Source organism: Mesoplodon bidens, assembly GCF_964165515.1.
Source record: "Mesoplodon bidens genome assembly, chromosome: X".
NCBI classification, from domain to species: Eukaryota; Metazoa; Chordata; class Mammalia; order Artiodactyla; family Ziphiidae; genus Mesoplodon; species Mesoplodon bidens.
The window spans coordinates 76,747,907-76,769,107 of record NC_138163.1 but is presented as its reverse complement, the minus strand read 5'-3'; the positions used below and the strand labels follow the sequence as shown (position 1 = coordinate 76,769,107).

Here is a 21,201-nt window from a genome sequence, read left to right as displayed (position 1 = left end):
AACTCATCTGTATCATTTTTAAATTAGACTCCACATATGAGTGATATCATATGATATTTGTTTTTCTCTGTCTGACTTACTTCACTTAGTATGATAATCTCTAGGTCCATCCATGTTGCTGCAGATGGCATTATTTCATTCTTTTTTTTATGGCTGAGTAAAATTCCATTGTGTATATGTACCACATCTTCTTTATTCCTTTCTCTGCCGATGGGCTTGTTTCCGTGTCTTGGCTATTGTAAATAGTGCTGCAGTGAATGTTGGGGTGCTTGTATCTTTTTGAATTATGGTTTTTTCAGGGTATATGCCCAGGAGTGGGATTGCTGGATCATATGGTACTTCTATATTTAGTTATTTAAGGAACCTCTATAAGGTTCTCCATAAAGGTTGTACCAATTTACATTCCAACCAACAGTGTAGGAGGGTCCCTTTTCTCCAAAACCTCTCCAGCATTTATTGTTTGTAGACTTTTGATGATGGCCATTCTGACCAGTGTGAGGTGATACTTCATTGAAGTTTTGATTTGCATTTCTCTAATGATTAGTGATGTTGAGCAGGTTTTCATGTGCCTACCGGCCATCTGTATGTCTTCTTTGGAGAAATGCCTATTAAGGTCTTCCGCCCATTTTTTGATTGCATGGTTTGTTTTTTGATATTGAGGTGCATGAACTTTTTGTATCTTTGGAGATTAATCCCTTGTTGTTCGCATCATTTGCAAATATTTTCTCCCATTCTGTGGGTTGTCTTTTCGTGTTTTCTTTTTTTTTTTTTAGTTTCTGCTTTATAACAAAGTGAATCAGTCATACATATACATCTGTTCCCACATCCCTTCCCTCTTGCGTCTCCCTCCCTCCCACCCTCCCTATCCCACCCCTCCAGGCAGTCACCAAGCACCGAGCTGACCTCCCTGTGCTATGCAGCTGCTTCCCACTATCTATCTACCTTACGTTTGGTACTGTATACATGTCCATGCCTTTCTCTCGCTTTGTCACAGCTTACCCTTCCCCCTCCCCATATCCTCAAGTCCATTCTCAAGTAGGTCTGTGTCTTTATTCCTGTTTTACACCTAAGTTCTTGACATTTTTTTTTCTTAAATTCCATATATATGTGTTAGCATACGGTATTTGTCTTTCTCTTTCTGACTTAACTTCACTCTGTATGACAGACTCTAGGTCTATCCACCTCATTACAAATAGCTCAGTTTCGTTTCTTTTTATGGCTGAGTAATATTCCATTGTACATATGTGCCACATCTTCTTTATCCATTCATCCGATGATGGACACTTAGGTTGTTTCCATCTCTGGGCTATTGTAAATAGGCCTGCTATGAACATTTTGGTACATGACTCTTTTTGAATTATGGTTTTCTCAGGGTGTATGCCCAGTAGTGGGATTGCTGGGTCATATGGCAGTTCTATTTTTAGTTTTTTAAGGAACCTCCATACTGTTCTCCATAGTGGCTGTACCAATTCACATTCCCACCAGCAGTGAAAGAGTGTTCCTTTTTTTCCACACCCTCTCCAGCATTTATTGTTTCTAGATTTTTTGATGATGGCCATTCTGACTGGTGTGACATGATATGTCATTGTAGTTTTGATTTGCATTTCTCTAATGAGTAAAGATGTGGAGCATCCTTTCATGTGCTTGTTGGCAGTCTGTATATCTTCTGTGGAGAAATGTCTACTTAGGTCTTCTGCCCATTTTTGGATTGGGTTGTTTTTTTTGTTATTGAGCTGCATGAGCTGCTTGTAAATTTTGGAGATTAATCCTTTGTCAGTTGCTTCATTTGCAAATATTTTGTCCCATTCTGAGGGCTGTCTTTTGGTCTTGTTTATGGTTTCCTTTGCTGTGCAAAAGCTTTTAAGTTTCATTAGGTCCCATGTGTTTATTTTTGTCTTTATTTCCATTTCTCTAGGAGGTGGGTCAAAAAGGATCTTGCTGTGATTTATGTCATAGAGTGTTCTGCCTATGTTTTCCTCTAAGAGTTTGATAGTGTCTGGCCTTACATTTAGGTCTTTAATGCATTTTGAGCTTATTTTTGTGTATGGTGTTAGGGAATGATCTAATCTCATACTTTTACATGTCCCTGTCCAGTTTTCCCAGCACCACTTACTGAAGAGACTGTCCTTCCTCCACTATACATTCCTGCCTCACTTGTCAAAGATAACGTGACCATATGTGCATGGGTTTATCTCTGGGCTTTCTATCCTGTTCCATTGATCTATCTTTCTGTTTTTGTGTCAGTACCATACTGTCTTGATTACTGTAGCTTTGTAGTATAGTGTGAAGTCAGGGAGCATGATTCCTCCAGCTCCATTTTTCGTTCTCAAAATTGCTTCGGCTATTTGGGGTCTTTTGTGTTTCCATACAAATTGTGAAATTTTTTGTTCTAGTTCTGTGAAAAAAGCCAGTGGTAGTTGGATAGGGATTGCATTGAATCTGTAGATTGCTTTGGGTAGTAGAGTCATTTTCACAATGTTGATTCTTCCAATCCAAGAACATGGTATATCTCTCCATCTATTTGTATCATCTTTAATTTCTTTCATCAGTGTCTTATAATTTTCTGCATATAGGTCTTTTCTCTCCTTAGGTAGGTTTATTCCTAGATATTTTACTCTTTTTGTTGCACTGGTAAATGGGAATGTTTTCTTAATTTCATTTTCAGATTTTTCATCATTAGTGCACAGGAATGCCAGAGATTTCTGTGCATTAATTTTGTATCCTGCTACTTTACCAAATTCATTGATTTGCTCTAGTAGTTTTCTGGTAACATCTTTAGGATTATGTATGTATAGTATCACCTAATCTGCAAATAGTGACAGCTTTATTTCTTCCTTTCCGATTTGGATTCCTTTCATTCCTTTTTGTTCTCTGACTGCTGTGGCTAAAACTTCCTAAACTATTTTTAATAATAGTGGTGAGAGTGGGCAACATTGTCTTGTTCCTTATCATAGTGGAAATGGTTTCAGTTTTTCACCATTTAGGATGATGTTGGCTGTGGGTTTGTCATATACGACCTTTATTATGTTGAAGAAAGTTCACTCTATGCCTACTTCCTGCAGGGCTTTTATCATAAGTGGGTGTTGAATTTTGTCAAAAGCATTCTCTGCATCTATTGAGATGATCATATGGTTTTTCACCTTCAATTTGTTAATGTGGTGTATCACGTTGATTGATTTGCATATATTGAAGAATCCTTGCATTCCTGGAATAAACCCCACTTGATCATGGTGCACGATTCTTTTAATGTGCTGTTGGATTCGGTTTGCTAGTATTTTGTTGACGATTTTTGCATCTATGTTCATCAGTGATATCGGCCTGTAGTTTTCTTCCTTTGTGACATCCTTGCCTGGTTTTGGTATCAAGGTGATGGTGGCCTCGTAGAATGAGTTTGGGAGTGTTCCTCCCTCTGGTATATTTTGGAAGAGTTTGAGAAGGATAGGTGTTAGCTCTTCTCTAAATGTTTGATAGAATTCGCCTGTGAAGCCATCTGGTCCTGGGCTTTTGTTTGTTGGAAGATTTTTTATCACAGTTTCAGTTTCAGTGCTTGTGATTGGTCTATTCATATTTTCTATTTCTTCCTGATTCAGTATTGGCAGGTTGTGCATTTCTAAGAATTTGTCCATTTCTTCCAGGTTGTCCATTTTATTGGCATAGAGTTCTTGTAGTAATCTCTCATGATCTTTTGTATTTCTGCAGTGTCAGTTGTTACTTCTCCTTTTTCATTTCTAATTCTATTGATTTGAGCCTTCTCCCTTTTTTTCTTGATGAGTCTGGCTAATGCTTTATCAATTTTGTTTATCTTCTCAAAGAACCATCTTTTAGTTTTATTGATCTTTGCTATAGTTTCCTTCATTTCTTTTTCATTTATTTCTGATCTGATTTTTATGATTTCTTTCCTTCTGCTAACTTTGGGGTGCTTTTGTTGTTCTTTCTCTAATTGCTTTAGGTGTAAGGTTAGGTTGTTTATTCGAGATGTTTCCTGTTTCTTAAGGTGGGATTGTATTGCTATAAACTTCTCTCTCTCTCTTAGAACTCCTTTTGCTGCATCCCATAGGTTTTGGGTCATCGTGTCTCCATTGTCATTTGTTTCTAGGTATATTTTAATTTCCTCTTTGATTTCTTCAGTGATCACTTTGTTAATAAGTAGTGTATTGTTTAGCCTCCATGTGTTTATATTTTTTACAGATCTTTTCCTGTAATTGATATCTAGTCTCATAGCATTGTGGTCGGAAAAGGTCTGGTGGGTTTTTATCTTGCTCCTTCTCCTGCTGTGTGTTTTTCTGTCTTCTCATTTTGCTTATGTTACTGTGTTTGGGGTCTCCTTTTTGCAGGCTGCAGGTTCGTAGTTCCTCTTGGTTTTGGTGTCTGTCCCCAGTGGCTAAGGTTGGTTCAGTGGGTTGTGTAGGCTTCCTGGTGGAGGGGACTAGTGCCTGTGTTCTGGTGGATGAGGCTGGATCTTGTCTTTCTGGTGTGCAGGTTCACGTCTGGTGGTGTGTTTTGGGGTGTCTGCAGTCTTTTTATGATTTTAGGCAGCCTCTCTGCTAATGGGTGGTGTTGTGTTCCTGTCTTGCTAGTTGTTTGGCATAGGGTGTCCAGCACTGTAGCTTGCTGGTCGTTGAGTGAAGCTGGGTGCTGGTGTTGCGATGGAGATCTCTGGAAGATTTTCGCCGTTTGATATTATGTGGAGCTGGGAGGTCTCTTGTGGACCAATGTCCTGAAGTTGGCTCTCCCACCTCAGAGGCACAGCACTGACTCCTGGCTCCTCAATTTGGGATGATTCGTTGTCTATTCATGTATTCCACAGATGCAGGGTATATCAAGTTGATTGTGGAGCTTTAATCCGCTGCTTCTGAGGCTGCTGGGAGAGATTTCCCTTTCTCTTCTTTGTTCTCACAGCTCCCGGGTCTCAGCTTTGGATTTGGCCCCGCCTCTGCATGTAGTTCGCCGGCGGGTGTCTGTTCTTCGCTCAGACAGGACAGGGTTAAAGGAGCAGCTGCTTCGGGGACTCTGGCTCACTCAGGCCGCAGCGGAAGGAGGGGCACGGAGTGCGGGGCGAGCCTGCAGCGGCAGAGGCCGGCGTGATGTTGCACCAGCCCGAGGCGTGCTGTGCGTTCTCCCAGGGAAGCCGTTCCTGGGTCCCGGGACCCCCGAAGTGACAGGCTGCACAGGCTCCCCAGAAGGGGGCGTGGACAGTGACCTGCGCTCACTCACAGGCCTCGCGGCGGCAGCAGCAGCCCCACCATCCCACGCCCGTCTCTGTGGTCCGCACTTTCAGCCGCGGCTCGTGCCCATCTCTGGAGCTCCTTTAAGCAGCGCTCTTAAGCCCCTCCTCTTGCGTACCAGGAAACAAAGAGGGAAGAAAAAGTCTCTTGCTTCTTCAGCAGGTCCAGACTTTTTCCCGGACTCCCTCCCGGCTAGCTGTGGCGCATTAGCCCCTTCAGGCAGTGTTCACGCCGCCAGCCCCAGTCCTCTCCCTGCACTCCGACTGAAGCCCAAGCCTCAGCTCCCAGCGCCGCCCGCTCCGGTGGGCAAGCAGACAATCCTCTCGGGCTGGTGAGTGCCGGTTGGCACCTATCCTCTGTGTGGCAATCTGTCCGCTTTGCCCTACCCAGGTACGTGGGGAGTTTCTTGCCTTTTGGGAGGTTTGAGGTCTTCTGCCAGCGTTCAGTTGGTGTTCTCTAGGAGTTGTTCCCCGTGTAGCTGTATTTCTGGTGTATCTGTGGGGAGGAAGGTGATCTCCGCGTCTTACTCTTCCGCCGTCTTCCCCGGAAATCTAGCAGTTTTGGAGTCTGGGAAGTCCAAGACCAAGGTGCAGCCCTGTTGGTTCCTGGTGAGAGCTCTCCTCCTGGTTTGCAGAAGGACATCTCACTGTGTCCTCACATGATAGAGAGAAAGATCATCTTTCTCATGTCTCTTCTTACAGCAGGCTTTCTCATTTCTTGCAATATGAAGAGGCTGAGAATTTTCTGCTAGTGTTGGAGGGTCTCCTGCAGAGGCGAAGGGTGGCTCTGTTTCACCATGAGGACAAGGACACTGGCGGCAGAAGTACTGGGAAGTACTCCTTCTTGTGAGCCCTGCTAGAGTCTGTCTATCAGTAAACTTTAAATGGAAGAAAAGTTCATTGATTACAAAAACAAAATATTTGCTTATATAGACAAAGGACATTTAAAAAATTTTCCCAAATGCTAAATATTCATGTTACTTTAATTGACTTATATACATTGAAAAATAACTGGAGAAATTACTGTTTTATATTAATGTTAGAAATATATTTATTTATATTACCTTTTGTTTTAATTAAAGTTCCAACCATATGAAGAACTAAGATACTGTTGAATTTTCTTTACAAATGACTGAAGTTTGGTAAAGTGACACTGTAACCCAGTAGCTGCTTTCCCAATTCTCTTAACAGCTACATGGAACATTAAGTGCTTAAATTTGAAACCAAGACAACAGGAACAGCACCTCCCCCAATAATCCCCCCCAAAATGATGTTTTAGATAATTAGAATAGGTTTAAATATATAAACTCTTTATTTAGATCAGAGAACATACAGTTTTCTCATATGTTCAGTAGGGTGAAAACATATCTACTATATTAAGTTTCTATATTAATATTAAATACTGTTTTCTTATCCAAGAACAATGGACCAGAAGACAGATGTAGATACTATTCCTGTCTCTGCCACTTATTAGGTAAAAACTGGGCAAGTCATCCAATGCCTCTGACCCTAAGTTTCCCCATCTATAAAATGAGAGGACTTTCACACTTGGAAATGTGAAAGTCCTACTTACTTTATGACAGTGAAAAATATCAACTAGGAGACACTTTTATTTGCTGATTCTTAATTACTATATGACAACAAAAAATGTTAAGAAAGAGACAATTAAATCTCATATATAAATATTAAAATTATGTATGCCCTCTACTGGAGATTATTAAAAGAGAACCATACTATTTCCTTTAAGGTTTCTACTCAGAAACCCTTTTCTGCAGGGCTGAATTTTTTATTTGGCATAAAATATGTGTTTCAGATTACACTATCTTTTGTGGTGTTATGTGGAGAATTGACCTCTCATTTAAATACAGTTTTATTCTCTTTGAAAAATTCTGAAATATAGCCTTAGTCTGATGAATAACTTTCATAGTAGGAATAAAATTTCCTTGGTCCATGTTAGTTTCTTTTTTTAAGCTAACAATTTAAAGATGTTTACCTTTGGCAGCATGGGAGTATCCCTTTTCTTCTTCTTTTCTGAATTAGGGTCATCTAACAAGTCTGGCTCAAAGGTATAAAGTTCAGTAAGCTCATTCATGGTAAAATGACGTTCAACTTGCTGTTGATCAACAACTCGAAAAGACAGTGACTGCTTAGTTACTTGCCGATCATAAATCTTATCTTCCATGGTTCCCTTTGTAAAAAATAATGAATACACAAGTAAATAAATTTTGTAAAAATGAAACTTAATCATGAAGAAATATAGGTTATTGGTTACTACAAAACAGCAGAACTTCGTAGTAATATACTGCCATGAAGCAAATTTTATGTAGAATGCTGTTTAATTCATGAGAGATTTTTATGTTCAAAGTAGTTTACAATGGCAAAAAAGAAAACTATATTACTGATAATCATTCTAAATTTTTTCACCAATATGCATTCATTTGTTGCTTTAAATAATTCTGTACTTGGTGGAAGCAGGAGAGCAGTCAGATACCAAGGTAAACAGAATTAAAGAGTACATGAAATAAGATTTTAGGTTACTGATGTAAGAATGCAAGAGAACAGTTTAATTCCTTTCCAATGGAATACAATAAGCTCTCAACAATCACTATAAACTGTCTTTATGTAATTTAAGTCTTACTTTCCATAACTTCAGGACAAAAATTAATAACTAAAATACCAATCTATTATATATTCTATATGGCATTCTGAACTAGAATGTATAGGAGCTCTTAATCTAAATAACAGGAAAGAGTTTACAGTGTAGTTTTCCAACTATATTATGTAGTTTTATGTACGAGCAAGGATCTACCAATAAAACCCAATCTCTGGTTGAGAAGCCCAGATTTGGAGGCAGGTAGAGAGGGTAGCATCTGCTCCCAAAGAAGATGTACCAGTTAAAAGGGCAACCTGGGCTTCCCTGGTGGCGCAGTGGTTGGGAGTCTGCCTGCCGATGCAGGGGACACGGGTTCATGCCCCGGTCCGGGAAGATCCCACATGCCGTGGAGCGGCTAGGCCCGTGAGCCATGGCCATTGAGCCTGTGCATCCGGAGCCTGTGCTCCACAACGGGAGAGGCCACAACAGTGAGAGGCCCAAGTATTGCAAACACACACAAAAAAGGGCAACTTGAGCGACTTCCCTCGTGGCGCAGTGGTTAAGAATCTGCCTGCCAATGCAGGGGACATGGGTTAGAGCCCTGATCCGGGAAGATCCCACATGCTGCGGAGCAACTAAGCCTGTGCACCACAAATACTGAGCCTGCGCTCTACAGCCCATGAGCCACAACTACTGAGCCCATGTGCTGCAACTACTGAAGCCCAGGCACCTAGAGCCCAGGCTCCACAACAAGAGGAGCTACAGCAATAAAAAGCCCGTGCACTGCAGTGAAGACCCAATGCAGCCAAAAATCAATCAATCAATAAATAAAATTTTAAAAAAGGGTAACTTGATTCTATGAACCTGTATTATATTCAACTGCATCTATTTCTTTGATTTCATTTATTTTCCTTAAATTTCAGCTTCTGTTTTTTAACACCTGAGTTTATATGTAAAGGAAATTACTTGAATATTCTTGACTGGAAATATTAAATATTCTTTGTAATGATTCTTTGTTATCATAATACATTACCTGTTTCTTACTATTTACCCACACTCTTAAAACTAAGAGAACATCTGGTGACCAGTGAAAACAATGATCATTTGACCTTCACATCTATAAGCAAATTAGATTTAGTTATTGGCTTTTCTACTTATGCTAAGTAAGAGAATTATAAATGTTTAACTTTCTTGAACTAGCAAGAAAATGCTAAATCTGTATACACAGGCAAATCCATCTCAATCTGAGAAAGTTGACATTAGAGACCTGGACAAACTACAAAACAGAAAATCATGAGGGGCCAAAATTGACTTATGCTGCTTTATGAATAGGAATGATGTTTTCAACTTTGTTTGCCTCTCTATAATGCAGATATGCCCTGAATTCCAAAAATATGATCAGTTTAACCCAATCTTTCTATATTAAAAAGAGAATGTAAATGATAAACCTACCTGAGCTAAGAACCTATATACATACACAGGTTTAGTTTGTCCAAAGCGATAAACTCTGAATATACTCTGGATGTCATAAGATGGATTCCAAGAAGCATCAAATATAATCACTCGATTAGCAGCTACCAGATTAATTCCAAGAGATCCTGCTTTGGTTGAAATGATAAACAAGCGCCCTCTGAAAATGAAAATACAAAATAAATGTTTAGTAATGAGTGCTACACATATATCTTATTTATGATATGACTTCTTTATTCTAAGGCAGTTTTATGATCAATCAAGTGTTCAGAGAATTCATTACTCACTCACTGAAAAAAAGACATGTCTAAGGAGTCAGGTTGATGATTTACATGCACAAGAAGAATCTTACTGCAGTAAAATGAAATAGTCTGATTTAGGAATAAAGATAAATATGGAAAACACATGTTTAAAATGTATTCAAGGTATTTATAGATTTCTCAGTAAATGTAGAAAATTTATGTACAACTCAAAAAATATATTGTGTTCAGTACTGTTATGAGCACTAATTACATCAAAATGAAGGGCACTGCCCAAGGAGCTGACTAGTAGCGGTGACTGATATGCAATTACAATATAATGTAATAAATGTAAGAAGAGAAGTTAGATAGATGCTAGGTACTGAGGTAAGAAAAATAGGATCAAGTAGACAGGACTCCAGGAAGAAGGTATTCAAGAAAATTTTAAAAAACCTGATAGATTACCTGCTACACTGGAACACAAGAATTTATATTTCTTGTTTTTTTAACATCTTTATTGGAATATAATTGCTTTACAAGGTTGTGTTAGTTGCTGCTGTATAACAAACTGAATCAGCTAAATGTACACATATATCTCCACATCCCCTCCCTCTTGCGACTCCCTCCCACCCTCCCTATCCCACTCCTCTAGGGGGTCACAAAGCACTGGGCTGATCTCACTGTGCTATGCAGCTGTTTCCAACTAGCTTTTTTTTTTTTTTTTGTGGTACGCAGGCCTCTCACTGTTGTGGCCTCTCCTGTTGTGGACCACGGGCTCTGGACGCATAGGCTCAGCAGCCATGGCTCATGGGCCCAGCCACTCCACGGCATGTGGGATCCTCCCAGACCAGGGCACGAACCTGTGTCCCCTGCATCGGCAGGCGGACTCAACCACTGCGCCACCAGGGAAGCCCTCTATATTTGGTACTGTATATATGTCAATGCCACTTGCTCACTTCGTCTCAGATTACTCTTCCCCCTCCCCGTGTCCTCAAGTCCATTCTCTACATCTGCGTCTTTATTCCTGCCCTGTCACTAAGTTCATCAATACTGTTTTCCAGATTCCATATACATGTCTTAGCATACGGTATTTGTTTTTCTCTTTCTGACTTACTTCACTCTGTATGACAGATTCTAGATCAATCCACCTCATTATAAATAACTCAATTTCGTTTCATTTTTTGGCTGCTAATATTCCATTGTGTGTATGTGCCACATCTTCTTTATCCATTCATTTGTCACTGGGCACTTACGTTGCTTCCATGTCCTGGCTACTGTAAACAGCGCTGCAATGAACATTGTGGTACATGACTCTTTTTGAATTATGGTTTTCTCACGGTATATGCCCAGTAATGGGATTGTTGAGACATACAGTAGTTCTAAGTTTAGTTTCTTAAGGAACCTCCATACTGTTCTCCATAGTAGCTGTATCAATTTACATTCCCACCAACAGTGCAAGAGGGTTCCCTTTTCTCCACACCCTCTTCAGCACTTACTGTTTGTAGATTTTTTGATGATGGCCATTCTGACTGGTGTGAGGTGATACCTCATTGTAGTTTTAATTTTTTTTTTTTTTTTTGCTGTACGCGGGCCTCTCACTGCTGTGGCCTCTCCCGTTGCGGAGCACAGACTCCGGACACACAGGCTCCGCGGCCATGGCTCGCGGGCCCAGCCGCTCCGCGGCATGTGGGATCCTCCGGGACAGGGGCACGAACCCGTGTCCCCTGCATCGGCAGGCGGACTCTCAACCACTGCGCCACCAGGGAAGCCCCTCATTGTAGTTTTGACTTGCATTTCTCTAATGATCAGTGACGTTGAACATCCTTTCATGTGTTTCTTGGCAATCTGTATATCTTCTTTGGAGAAATAGCTATTTAGGCCTTCTGCCCATTTTTGGATTGGGCTGTTTGTTTTTTTGATATTGAGCTGCATAAGCTGCTTATAAATTTTGGAGATTAGTCCTTTGTCAGTTGCTTCATTTGCAAATATTTTCTCCCATTCTGAGGGTTGACTTTTGGTCTTGTTTATGGTTTCCTTTGCTGTGCAAAGATTTTAAATTTCATTAGGTCCCATTTGTTTATTTTCATTTTTATTTCCATGTCTCTAGGAGGTGGGTCAAAAAGGATCTTGCTGTGATTTATGTCATACAGTGTTCTGCCTATGTTTTCCCCTAAGAGTTTTAGAGTGTCTGGCCTTACATTTAGCTCTTTAATCCACGGTGAGTTTAATTTTTGTGTATGGAGATAGGAAGTGTTCTAATTTCATTCTTTTACATGTAGCTGTCCAGTTTTCCCAAAACCACTTACTGAAGAGGCTGTCTTTTCTCCATTGTATATTCTGGTCTCCTTTATCAAAGATAAGGTGACCATATGTGCGTGGGTTTACCTCTGGGTTTTCTATCCTGTTCCACTGATCTATATTTCTGTTTTTGTGCCAGTACCATACTGATGTGATTACTGTAGCTTTATAGTATAGTCTGAAGTCAGGGAGCCTGATTCCTCCAGCTCCATTTTTCTTTCTCAAGATTGTTTTGGCTATTCGGTGTCTCTTGTGTTTCCATAAAAATGGTGAAATTTTTTGTTGTAGTTCTGTGAAAAATGCCATTGGTAGTCTGATAGGGATTGCACTGAATCTGTAGATTGCTTTGGATTATATAGTCATTTTCACATTGTTGATTCTTCCAATCCAAGAACGTGGTATATCTCTCCATCTGTTTGTATTGCCTTTAATTTCTTTCATCAGTGTCTTATAGTTTCCTGCTACAGGTCTTTTTTCTCCTTAGGTAGATTTATTGCTCGGTATTTTATTCTTTTTGTTGCAATGGTAAATGGGAGTGTTTTCTTAATTTCACTTTCAGATTTTTCATCATTAGTGTATAGGAATGCCAGAGATTTCTGTGCATTATTTTTGTATTCTGCTACTTTACCAAATTATTGTTTAGCTCTAGTAGTTTTCTGGTAGCATCTTTAGGATTCTCTATGTATACTATCATGTCATCTGCAAACAGTGACAGCTTTACTTCTTCTTTTCCGATTTGGATTCCTTTAATGTTTTTTTCCTCTCTGATCGCTGTGGGTAAAGCTTCCAAAACTATGCTGAATGACAGTAGTGAAAGTGTGCAACCTTGTCCTGTTCCTGATCTTAGTGGAAATGCTTTCAGTTTTTCCCCATTGAGAACTATGTTGGCTCTAGGTCTGTCATATATGGCCTTTACTATGTTGAGGTAAGATCCCTCTATGCCTACTTTCTGGAGAGTTTTTATCATAAATAGGTTTTGAATTTTGTCGAAAGCTTTTTCTGCATCTATTGAGATGATCATATGGTTTTTATCCTTCATCTTGTTAATATGGTGTATCATGTTGATTGATTTGCATATACTGAAGAATCTTTGCATTCCTGGAATAAACCCCACTTGATCATGGTGTATGATCCTTTTAATGTGCTGTTGGATTCTGTTTGCTAGTATTTTGTTGAGGTATTTTGCATCTATTTTCATTAGTGATACTGGCCTGTAGTTTCATTTTTTTGTGACATCTTTGTCTGGTGTTGGTATCAGGGTGATGGTGGACTCCTCGAATGAGTTTGGGACTCTTCCTCCCTCTGCTATATATATATATATATATATATTTTGCAGTACGCAGGACTCTCACTGCTGTGGCCTCTCCCGTTGCGGAGCACAGGCTCCGGCCGCACAGGCCCAGTGGCCACAGCTCACGGGCCCAGCCGCTCTGCGGCATGTGGGATCCTCCCGGACTGGGGCACAAAACCACGTCCCCCACATCAGCAGGCGGACTCCCAACCACTGAGCCACCAGGGAAGACCCCTCTGCTATATGTTGGAAGAGTTTGAAAAGGATAGGTGTTAGCTCTCCTCTAAATGTTTGAGAGAATTCGCCTGTGAAGACATCTGGTCCTGGGCTTTTTTTTTTTTTTTTTTTTTTTTGTGGTACGCGGGCCTCTCACTGTTGTGGCCTCTCCCATTGTGGAGCTCAGGCTCCAGATGCGCAGGCTCAGCGGCCATGGCCCACGGGCCTAGCCGCTCCGTGGCATCTTCGAGACTGGGGCACGAACCCATATCCCCTGCATCGGCAGGCAGACTCTCACCCACTGCACCACCTGGGAAGCCCTGGTCCTGGGCTTTTGTTTGTTGCAAGATTTTTAATCACAGTCTCAATGTCAGTGCTTGTGATTGGTCTGTTTATATTTCCTATTTCTTCCTGGTTCAGTCTCAGAAGGTTGTGCTTTCCTAAGAATTTGTCTGTTTGTTCCAGGTTGTCCATTTTATTGGTGTATAGTTGCTTGCAGTAATCTCTCATGATCCTTTGTATTTCTGCAGTGCCATTGTGACTTCTCCTTTTCACTTCTAATCCTGTTGATTTGAGACTTCTCCCTTTTTTTCTTGATGAGTCTGGCTAATGGTGTGTCAATTTGTTTACCTTCTCAAACAACTAACTTTCAGTTTTATTGATCTTTGCTGTTGTTTCCTTCATTTCTTTTCATTTATTTCTGATCTGATTTTTATGATTTCTTTCCTTCTGCTAACTTTGGGTTTTTCTTGTTCTTCCTTCTCTAATTGCTTTAGGTGCAAAATTAGGTTATTTATTTGAGATGTTTCTTGTTTCTTGAGGTAGGATTGTATTGCTATAAACATCCCTCTTAGAACTGCTTTTGCTGCATCCCATAGGTGTTGGGTCATTTTGTTTTCATTGTCATTTGTTTCTAGGTATTTTTTAATTTCCTCTTTGATTTTTTCAGTGATCTCTTGGTTATTTAGTAGTGCACTGTTTAGCCTCCTGGCGTTTATATGTTTTACACTTTTTTCCCTACAATTGATACCTAGTCTCATAGCATGGTGGTTGGAAAAGATACTTGATATGATTTCAATTTTGTTAAATTTACAAAGGCTAGATTTGTGCCCCAAGATATGATCTATCCTGGAGAATGTTCCATGCGCACTTGAGGAGAAAGTGTATTCTGTTGTTTTTGGGTGGAATATCCTATAAATATTAATTAAGTCCCTCTTGTTTAATGTATCATTTAAAGCTTGTGTTTTCTTACTGATTTTCATTTTGGATGATCTGTCTATTGGTGAAAGTGGGGTGTTAAAGTCCCCTACTATGATTGTGTTACTGTTGATGTCCCCTTTTATGTCTGTTAGCATTTGCCTTATGTATTGAGGTGCTCCTATATTGGGTGCATAAATGTTTACAATTGTTATATCTTATTCTTGGACTGATCCCTTGATCATTATGTAGTGTCCTTCTTTGTCTCTTGTAGTAGTCTTTATTTTAAAGTCTATTTTGTCTCATATGAGAATTGTTACACCAGCTTTCCTGTGATTTCCATTTGCATGGAATATCTTTTTCCATTCCCTCATTTTCAGTCTGCATGTGTCCCTAGGTGTGAAGTGGGCCTCCTGTAGATAGCATATATACGGGTCTTGCTTTTTATCCATTCAGCCAGTCTACGTCCTTTGGTTGGAGCATTTAATCCATTTACATTTAAGGTAATTATCTATATGCATGTTCCTATTACCACTTTCTTAATTGTTTCCGGTTTGTTATTGTAGGTCTTTTCCTTCTCTTACGTTTCCTGCCTAGGGAAGTTCCTTTAGCATATGTTGTAAAGCTGGTTTGGTGGTGCTGAATTCTCTTAGCTTTTGCTTGTCTGTAAAGGTTTTACATTCTCTGTCAAATCTGAATGAGATCCTTGCTGGGTAGAGTAATCCTGGTTGTAGGTTTTTCCCTTTCATCACTTTAAATATGTCCTGCCACTCCCTTCTGGCTTGCAGAGTTTCTGCTGAAAGATCAGCTGTTAACCTTACAGGCATTCCCATTTATGTTGCTTGTTGCTATTCCCTTGCTGCTTTTAATATTTTTTGTTTGTATTTAATTTTTGATAGTTTGACTAACATGTGTCTTGGCGTGTTTCTCCTTGGATTTATCCTGTATGGGACTCCCTGCACTTCCTGGACTTGATTGACTATTTCCTTTCCCATATTAGGGAAGTTTTTAACTATAATCTCTCCAAATATTTTCTCAGTCCCTTTCTTTTTCTCTTCTTCTTCTGGGACCCCTATAATTTGAATGTTGGTATATTTAATGTTGTCCCAGAGGTCTCTGAGACTGTTCTCAATTCTTTTAATTCTTTTTTCTTTTTTGCTTTTTAAATTTATTTATTTTTGGCTGCATCGGGTCTTCATTGCAGTGCACGGGCTTCTCATTGAGGTGGCTTCTCTTGTGGTGGAGCACGGGCTCTAGGCACACAGGCTTCAGTAGTTGTGCCTTGCGGGCTCCAGAGCGCAGGCTCAGTAGTTGTGGCACACGGGCTTAGTTAGTCACTCCGTGACCTGTGGGATCTTTCCTGACCAGGGCTCGAACTCATGTCCCCTGCATTGGCAGGGGGATTCTTAACCGCTGCACCCAAGCAAAGCCCCATTCTTTTTTTCTTTATTCTGCTCTGCAGTACTTATTACCACTATTTTAAATTCCAGGTCACTTATCTGTTCTTCTGCCTCAGTTATTCTGCTATTGATTCCTTCTAGAGAACTTTTAATTTTATTTATTGTGTTGTTCATCATTGTCCGTTTGCTCTTTAGTTCTTCTAGGTCCTTGTTAAACGTTTCTTGTATTTTCTCCATTCTATTTCCAAGATTTTGGATCATCTTTACTATCATTACTCTGAATTATTTTTCAGGTAGACTGCCTATTTCCTCTTCATTTGTTTGGGCTAGTGGGTTTTTACCTTGCTCCTTCACCTGCTGCATATTTCTCTGTCATCTCATTTTGCTTAACTTACTGTGTTTGGGGTCTCCTTTTTGAAGGCTGCATGTTCATAGTTCCTGTTGTTTTTGGCATCTGCCCCCAGTGGCTACGGTTAGTTCAGTGGCTCATGTAGGCTGCCTGGTGGAGGGGACTGGTGCCTGTGTTCTGGTGGATGAGGCTGGATCTTGTCTTTCTGGTGGGCAGGACTACGTCCGGTGGTGTGTTTTTGGGTGTCTGTGACCTTATTATGATTTTAGGCAGCCTCTCAGCTAATGTGTGGTGTTGTGTTCCTGTCTTGCTAGTTATTTGGCATGGGGTGTCCAGCACTGGAGCTGGCTGGTCGTTGAGTGGAGCTGGGTCTTAGAGTTGAGATGGACATCTCTGGGAGAGCTCTCACTGATTCATATTACGTGGGGCTGGGAGGTCTCTGGTGGTTCAATGTCCTAAACTTGGCTCTCTCACCTTAGAGGCACAGGCCTGACACCCAGCCAGAGCACCAAGACCCTGTCAGCCACACAGCTTTTTTCTCTTTTCCTTTGTGCTTCGTCTAGTTTCACTTGCTTGTAGACTGTGGCATGCAGAAGCCTTGCCCTGGGTGCTGCAGACCAGAGTTCCTAGTGCGAAAATCTGAAGAGAAGTTCTTCATTTTAATGAGCCTCACCTTATCAATCTTTCCTTTTATGGTTAGCAGTTTGTGTGCCCTGTTTATAAAAAAGTTCTCACTACAAATCAGGAAAATACTCCATGCTGTTGCCTTCTAAAACCTTTACGTTTTAGCTTCAACATTGATATCTATGAACTACTGTGAATTAGTTATCAGGAAAATACAGATTAAGACTATGAAGCCTTACTGCTACGTATCTATGACAATGGCTTCAAAAAACAGACATCAGGGACTTCCCTCGTGGTGCAGTGGTTGGGAGTCTGCCTGCTGATGCGGGGGACACGGGTTCATGCCCCGGTCCAGGAGGATCCCACATGCCGCGGAGTGGCTGGGCCCATGAGCCATGGCCGCTGAGCCCGCCCGTCCGGAGCCTGTGCTCCACAATGGGAGAGACCACAACAGTGAGAGGCCTGCATACCGCAAAAAAAAAAAAAAGAGACATCATCAAGTGATAATGAGGACAGATAACAAATGAAACAGGTACTCTACTAGTTGGAGTACAAATTGGTACAACCATTTTGGAAAAATGTTTTGGCAGTATAAGCTAAAGCTGAATACGCACATACCTATTACGTAGCAATCCCACTTCTAGACATACATACACAACACAAGCACATGTATATGTTTACTCTAAGACAGATGTAATTCTTTAAAAGTGTAATCTTTGGACTTCCAATTCTGGAAGGATGGAACAGACATGCTGTTCCCTATTCCTCGACATAAGTACATCTAAAATGCCTGGATATTATATATAAAGTGAACATAAGATTTTTCTGAAAGGTGAGGAGAAGGAAGCATACTGGCTTCGGACCTAAGACAGAACATGGCAGTGAGTTCCATAGGCTTTCTTTTTGCCTCATATATCCCAGACTGAGTGTTGAAGAGCCCAGCAATCTGGAAATATCAGTGGGTGCTGTCAAAATAAATCTCCAAGAAAAGTCTTCTCTCTCTAGCAAAAGGACCAAACAAGGGGCAGACTAGTAAGACAGCTTTAAAACAACAACCGTTTGACTCCAGTCAAATGGTACAGAAAAATGCAGTGTACCTCCACCCCTGTCACTAAAGGCTGAGTGGGAAGCCCAAACTTCTACCCTCATGTAGTTGTAACAAGGCATATTGCCAGACAGCGCTGTCAGATAAGTTTGAGTTAACAAAGTCCTCCCATCAGCCCAGCAGTGTCAGAGAAGACCATATAGGGAACCAGGATATCCACTCCCACCCAGTGCTTATAAGAAAAACCCTCTCCCTCACTACTGGGTTAGTATCAAAGGAGGTCTAGTGAAGCATCAGGAGTTATAACACAACCCATACAGAAGAACAAAATGGAAATTTTAGAACTGAAAAGTACAGTAACAAAAAACTCGATAGGCTCTACAGTAGAATGTAGAGAAGATTCAATGAACTTTGAAAACAGAAGAACAGAAATGACCCAATCTGAATAACAGAAATAAAAAAAAAGAAGAAATAACAGAGACTCTGGGACCTATAGGACTATAATAAAGATCTTGTCATCAGAGTCCTAAAAGGAGAAGAGAAAAAAAGAACAGGCTATAAAGGTGTTCAAAGAAATAACAGCTGAAAATTACCAAACTTTACCAAGAAACACAAACCTAGAAATTAAAGAAGCTGAATGAAACACAAACAGCATAAAACCAGAGAAATCCATGCCAGGACACACTGTAGTCAAACTTCTAAAAACTAAGATAAAGAAAAACTCTTGAAAGAAGTGAGAGAGAAACAAGACCTTAATGACAGGAGAAAAAGCCAATTTGAAAAATAGCAGGTTTTTAAAAAATTAAAATATATCTGACATAATAACTTTGTGTAAAATTAAGGTATACAACATGTTAATTTGACACATTTATATATTGTAATATGATTGCCATTGTAGTGACAACTAGATTCCGAGGTTACAGAATTATTTCTTTTTAGTGGTTGGAATAATTAAGTTCTAGCCTCTTAGCAAGTTTGATGATTATAATCAAATATTCTCTGTATCACTAACTGGTTCAGCCACTATGGAAAACAACATGGAGGTGCCTCAAAAAATTAAAAATAGAACTACCACATTATCCAGCAATTCCACTTCTGGGTATATATGCAAAAGAAATTAACACAGGATGTCAAAGAAATATCTGCACAGTCATGTTTACTGCAGCATTATTCACAACAGCCAAGATATCGAAACAACCTAAGTGCCCATCAGTGGATGAATGAATAAAAAAGATGTGGGATATATACACAATGGAATATTATTCAGCCAAGAAGGATATCTTGCCATATGTGACAACAGATAAATCCTGAGTACATTATGCTAAGTGAGATAAGTGAGACAAAGACAAGGATTTTATGGTATCACTTACATGTAGAACCTAAAAAAGCCAAACTTGTAAAAATAGCCAATTTTAAGAAATCATGGAGGCTAGGAGGAAGTGGCACAACATTTTTCAAGTGCTAAAAGAAGAGAACTGCCAACTCAGAATTCTATACACAGTTAAGATATTCTTCAAAAATGATGGGAAAAATCAATAAATTCTCAAATGACGGTACTCAGAAAATTTGTTGCCAGTAGATCTGCCCTAAAAGAATGTCTAAAGGAAGTTCTCTTCTTTAAAAAAAAAAGGAAATTATAAAAGAAATATGAAACATTAGGAAGGAGGAAACAAAAATGAAAAGAACAAAAATTATGAGTGAATAAAATAGACTTTCCTTCTCTTAAGTTTTCTAAATTATGTTTGATGGTTGAAGAAAAAATTATTGTGGTTCCTAGTGTGGTAATCTATTTATGTGAAGAAAACATTTAAGATAATTATAAATGGGGGAGAGAAAGGGACAAAAAGGAGCAAAGGTTTCTACACTTCAATCAAAATGGTAAAATGATGACACCAGTGGACTATGATCAGTTATGTACGTATAATACTTAGAGCGACCATTATAAAAGTTATACAAAGATACACTAAAAAACATTATAGAGGAATCAAAATGGAATTCCAAAAATTGTAAAAGTAACCCACAGGAAGGGTAGGAAAAGAAATCAGAAGCAAAAGAAAACAGAATGAAAGAGAACAAACTGAACAAAAACTAAAATGGCAGCCTCAAGCTCTGTATTAAATGTACATGGTTGTACACCTGAAACTACTATAATGTTATATGCCAATTATACCTCAGTAAAAAAAAGTGTAAATGGTCTATATGCACCATTTAAAAGAAAGAGATTAACAGAACGGGTAAAAAAAATAATGCAACCATATGCTGTCTACAAGAAACTCACTTCAAATATAACAAAATAGGTAGGTTGAAAGTAAAAGGATGAAAAAAGATATAACAAGTAAACATCAATCAAAATAAAGCAGGAGTGGCTACATTAGCATGAAATAAAGTATGTTTCAGACCAAAGAAAATTACAAGTAATAGTGAGGGACATAAATGTGTATACAGTAAACAACAGAGCTGAAAATATGAGAAGTAAAAACCTTGAGAAACAGACAAATCCACAATTATAGTTGGAGTTTTCAAACCTCCTCTCTCAAAAATCAATAACCAACTAGACATAAAGAAGAATACAACAACCCCATTAAATAACAGGATCTGATCAACATTTATAGGAAACTCTGGTCAACAATTGCAAAAAAATACATTCTTTTCAAGGGCCCATGTATGATATACCAAGATGTTCTATATCTTGATCCATTAAACAAAAAACAACAAAGTTAAAAACTGAAATCATACAGAGTATATTCTCTGAACAGAACTGAATCAAACTAGAAATCAATAACAGAAAAATAATAGAAAGCTCCAAATGCTTGGAAATTAAACAGCATACTTCTAGCTATGACTCAGAATGGAAGTCTCAAAAGAAAAAATACACTGAACTGAATGGAAATGGAAATGAAAGTAAAACACATCAAAATTTGTATGACAGCTAAAGCAGTGCTGAAAGGGAAATTTACAGCACTAAATGCTTATATTAGAAAAGAGGAAAAGTCTTAAATGAGTAATTTAAGGTTCCACCTCAAGGAAGTAGAAAACGATGAGCAAACTAAGTCAAAACAAGATGAAACTGAAAACAGAAAGAAAAAATAGAGAAACTCAATTAAATAAAAAGCTGGTTCTTTGAAAAGATCCATAAAACTGACAAACCTCTACCAAGACTGACAAAAACAAGAGAATACACAATTACCAATACCATGAATGAAACAGAAGCTATCACTATAGATCCTAAAGACATCAAAAGGATAATAAGGGAAT

At 39.3% G+C, this 21,201-nt stretch overlaps 1 protein-coding gene across 7 annotated transcripts in view; it reads right to left on the bottom strand.

Annotated features, from left to right (window-relative positions):
• ATRX (ATRX chromatin remodeler) overlaps positions 1–21,201 on the bottom strand; it is a 237,956-nt gene that overhangs the window by 40,507 nt on the left and 176,248 nt on the right. For all 7 annotated transcript variants that reach the window (XM_081222784.1, XM_081222780.1, XM_081222782.1 and 4 more), the window contains 2 exons: positions 9,270–9,447; positions 7,218–7,412 (listed from right to left, as the gene is read on the bottom strand). In XM_081222784.1, the coding sequence (XP_081078910.1) occupies positions 7,218–7,412; positions 9,270–9,447 (373 nt within the window). The remainder of the gene's footprint in view (positions 1–7,217; positions 7,413–9,269; positions 9,448–21,201) is intronic.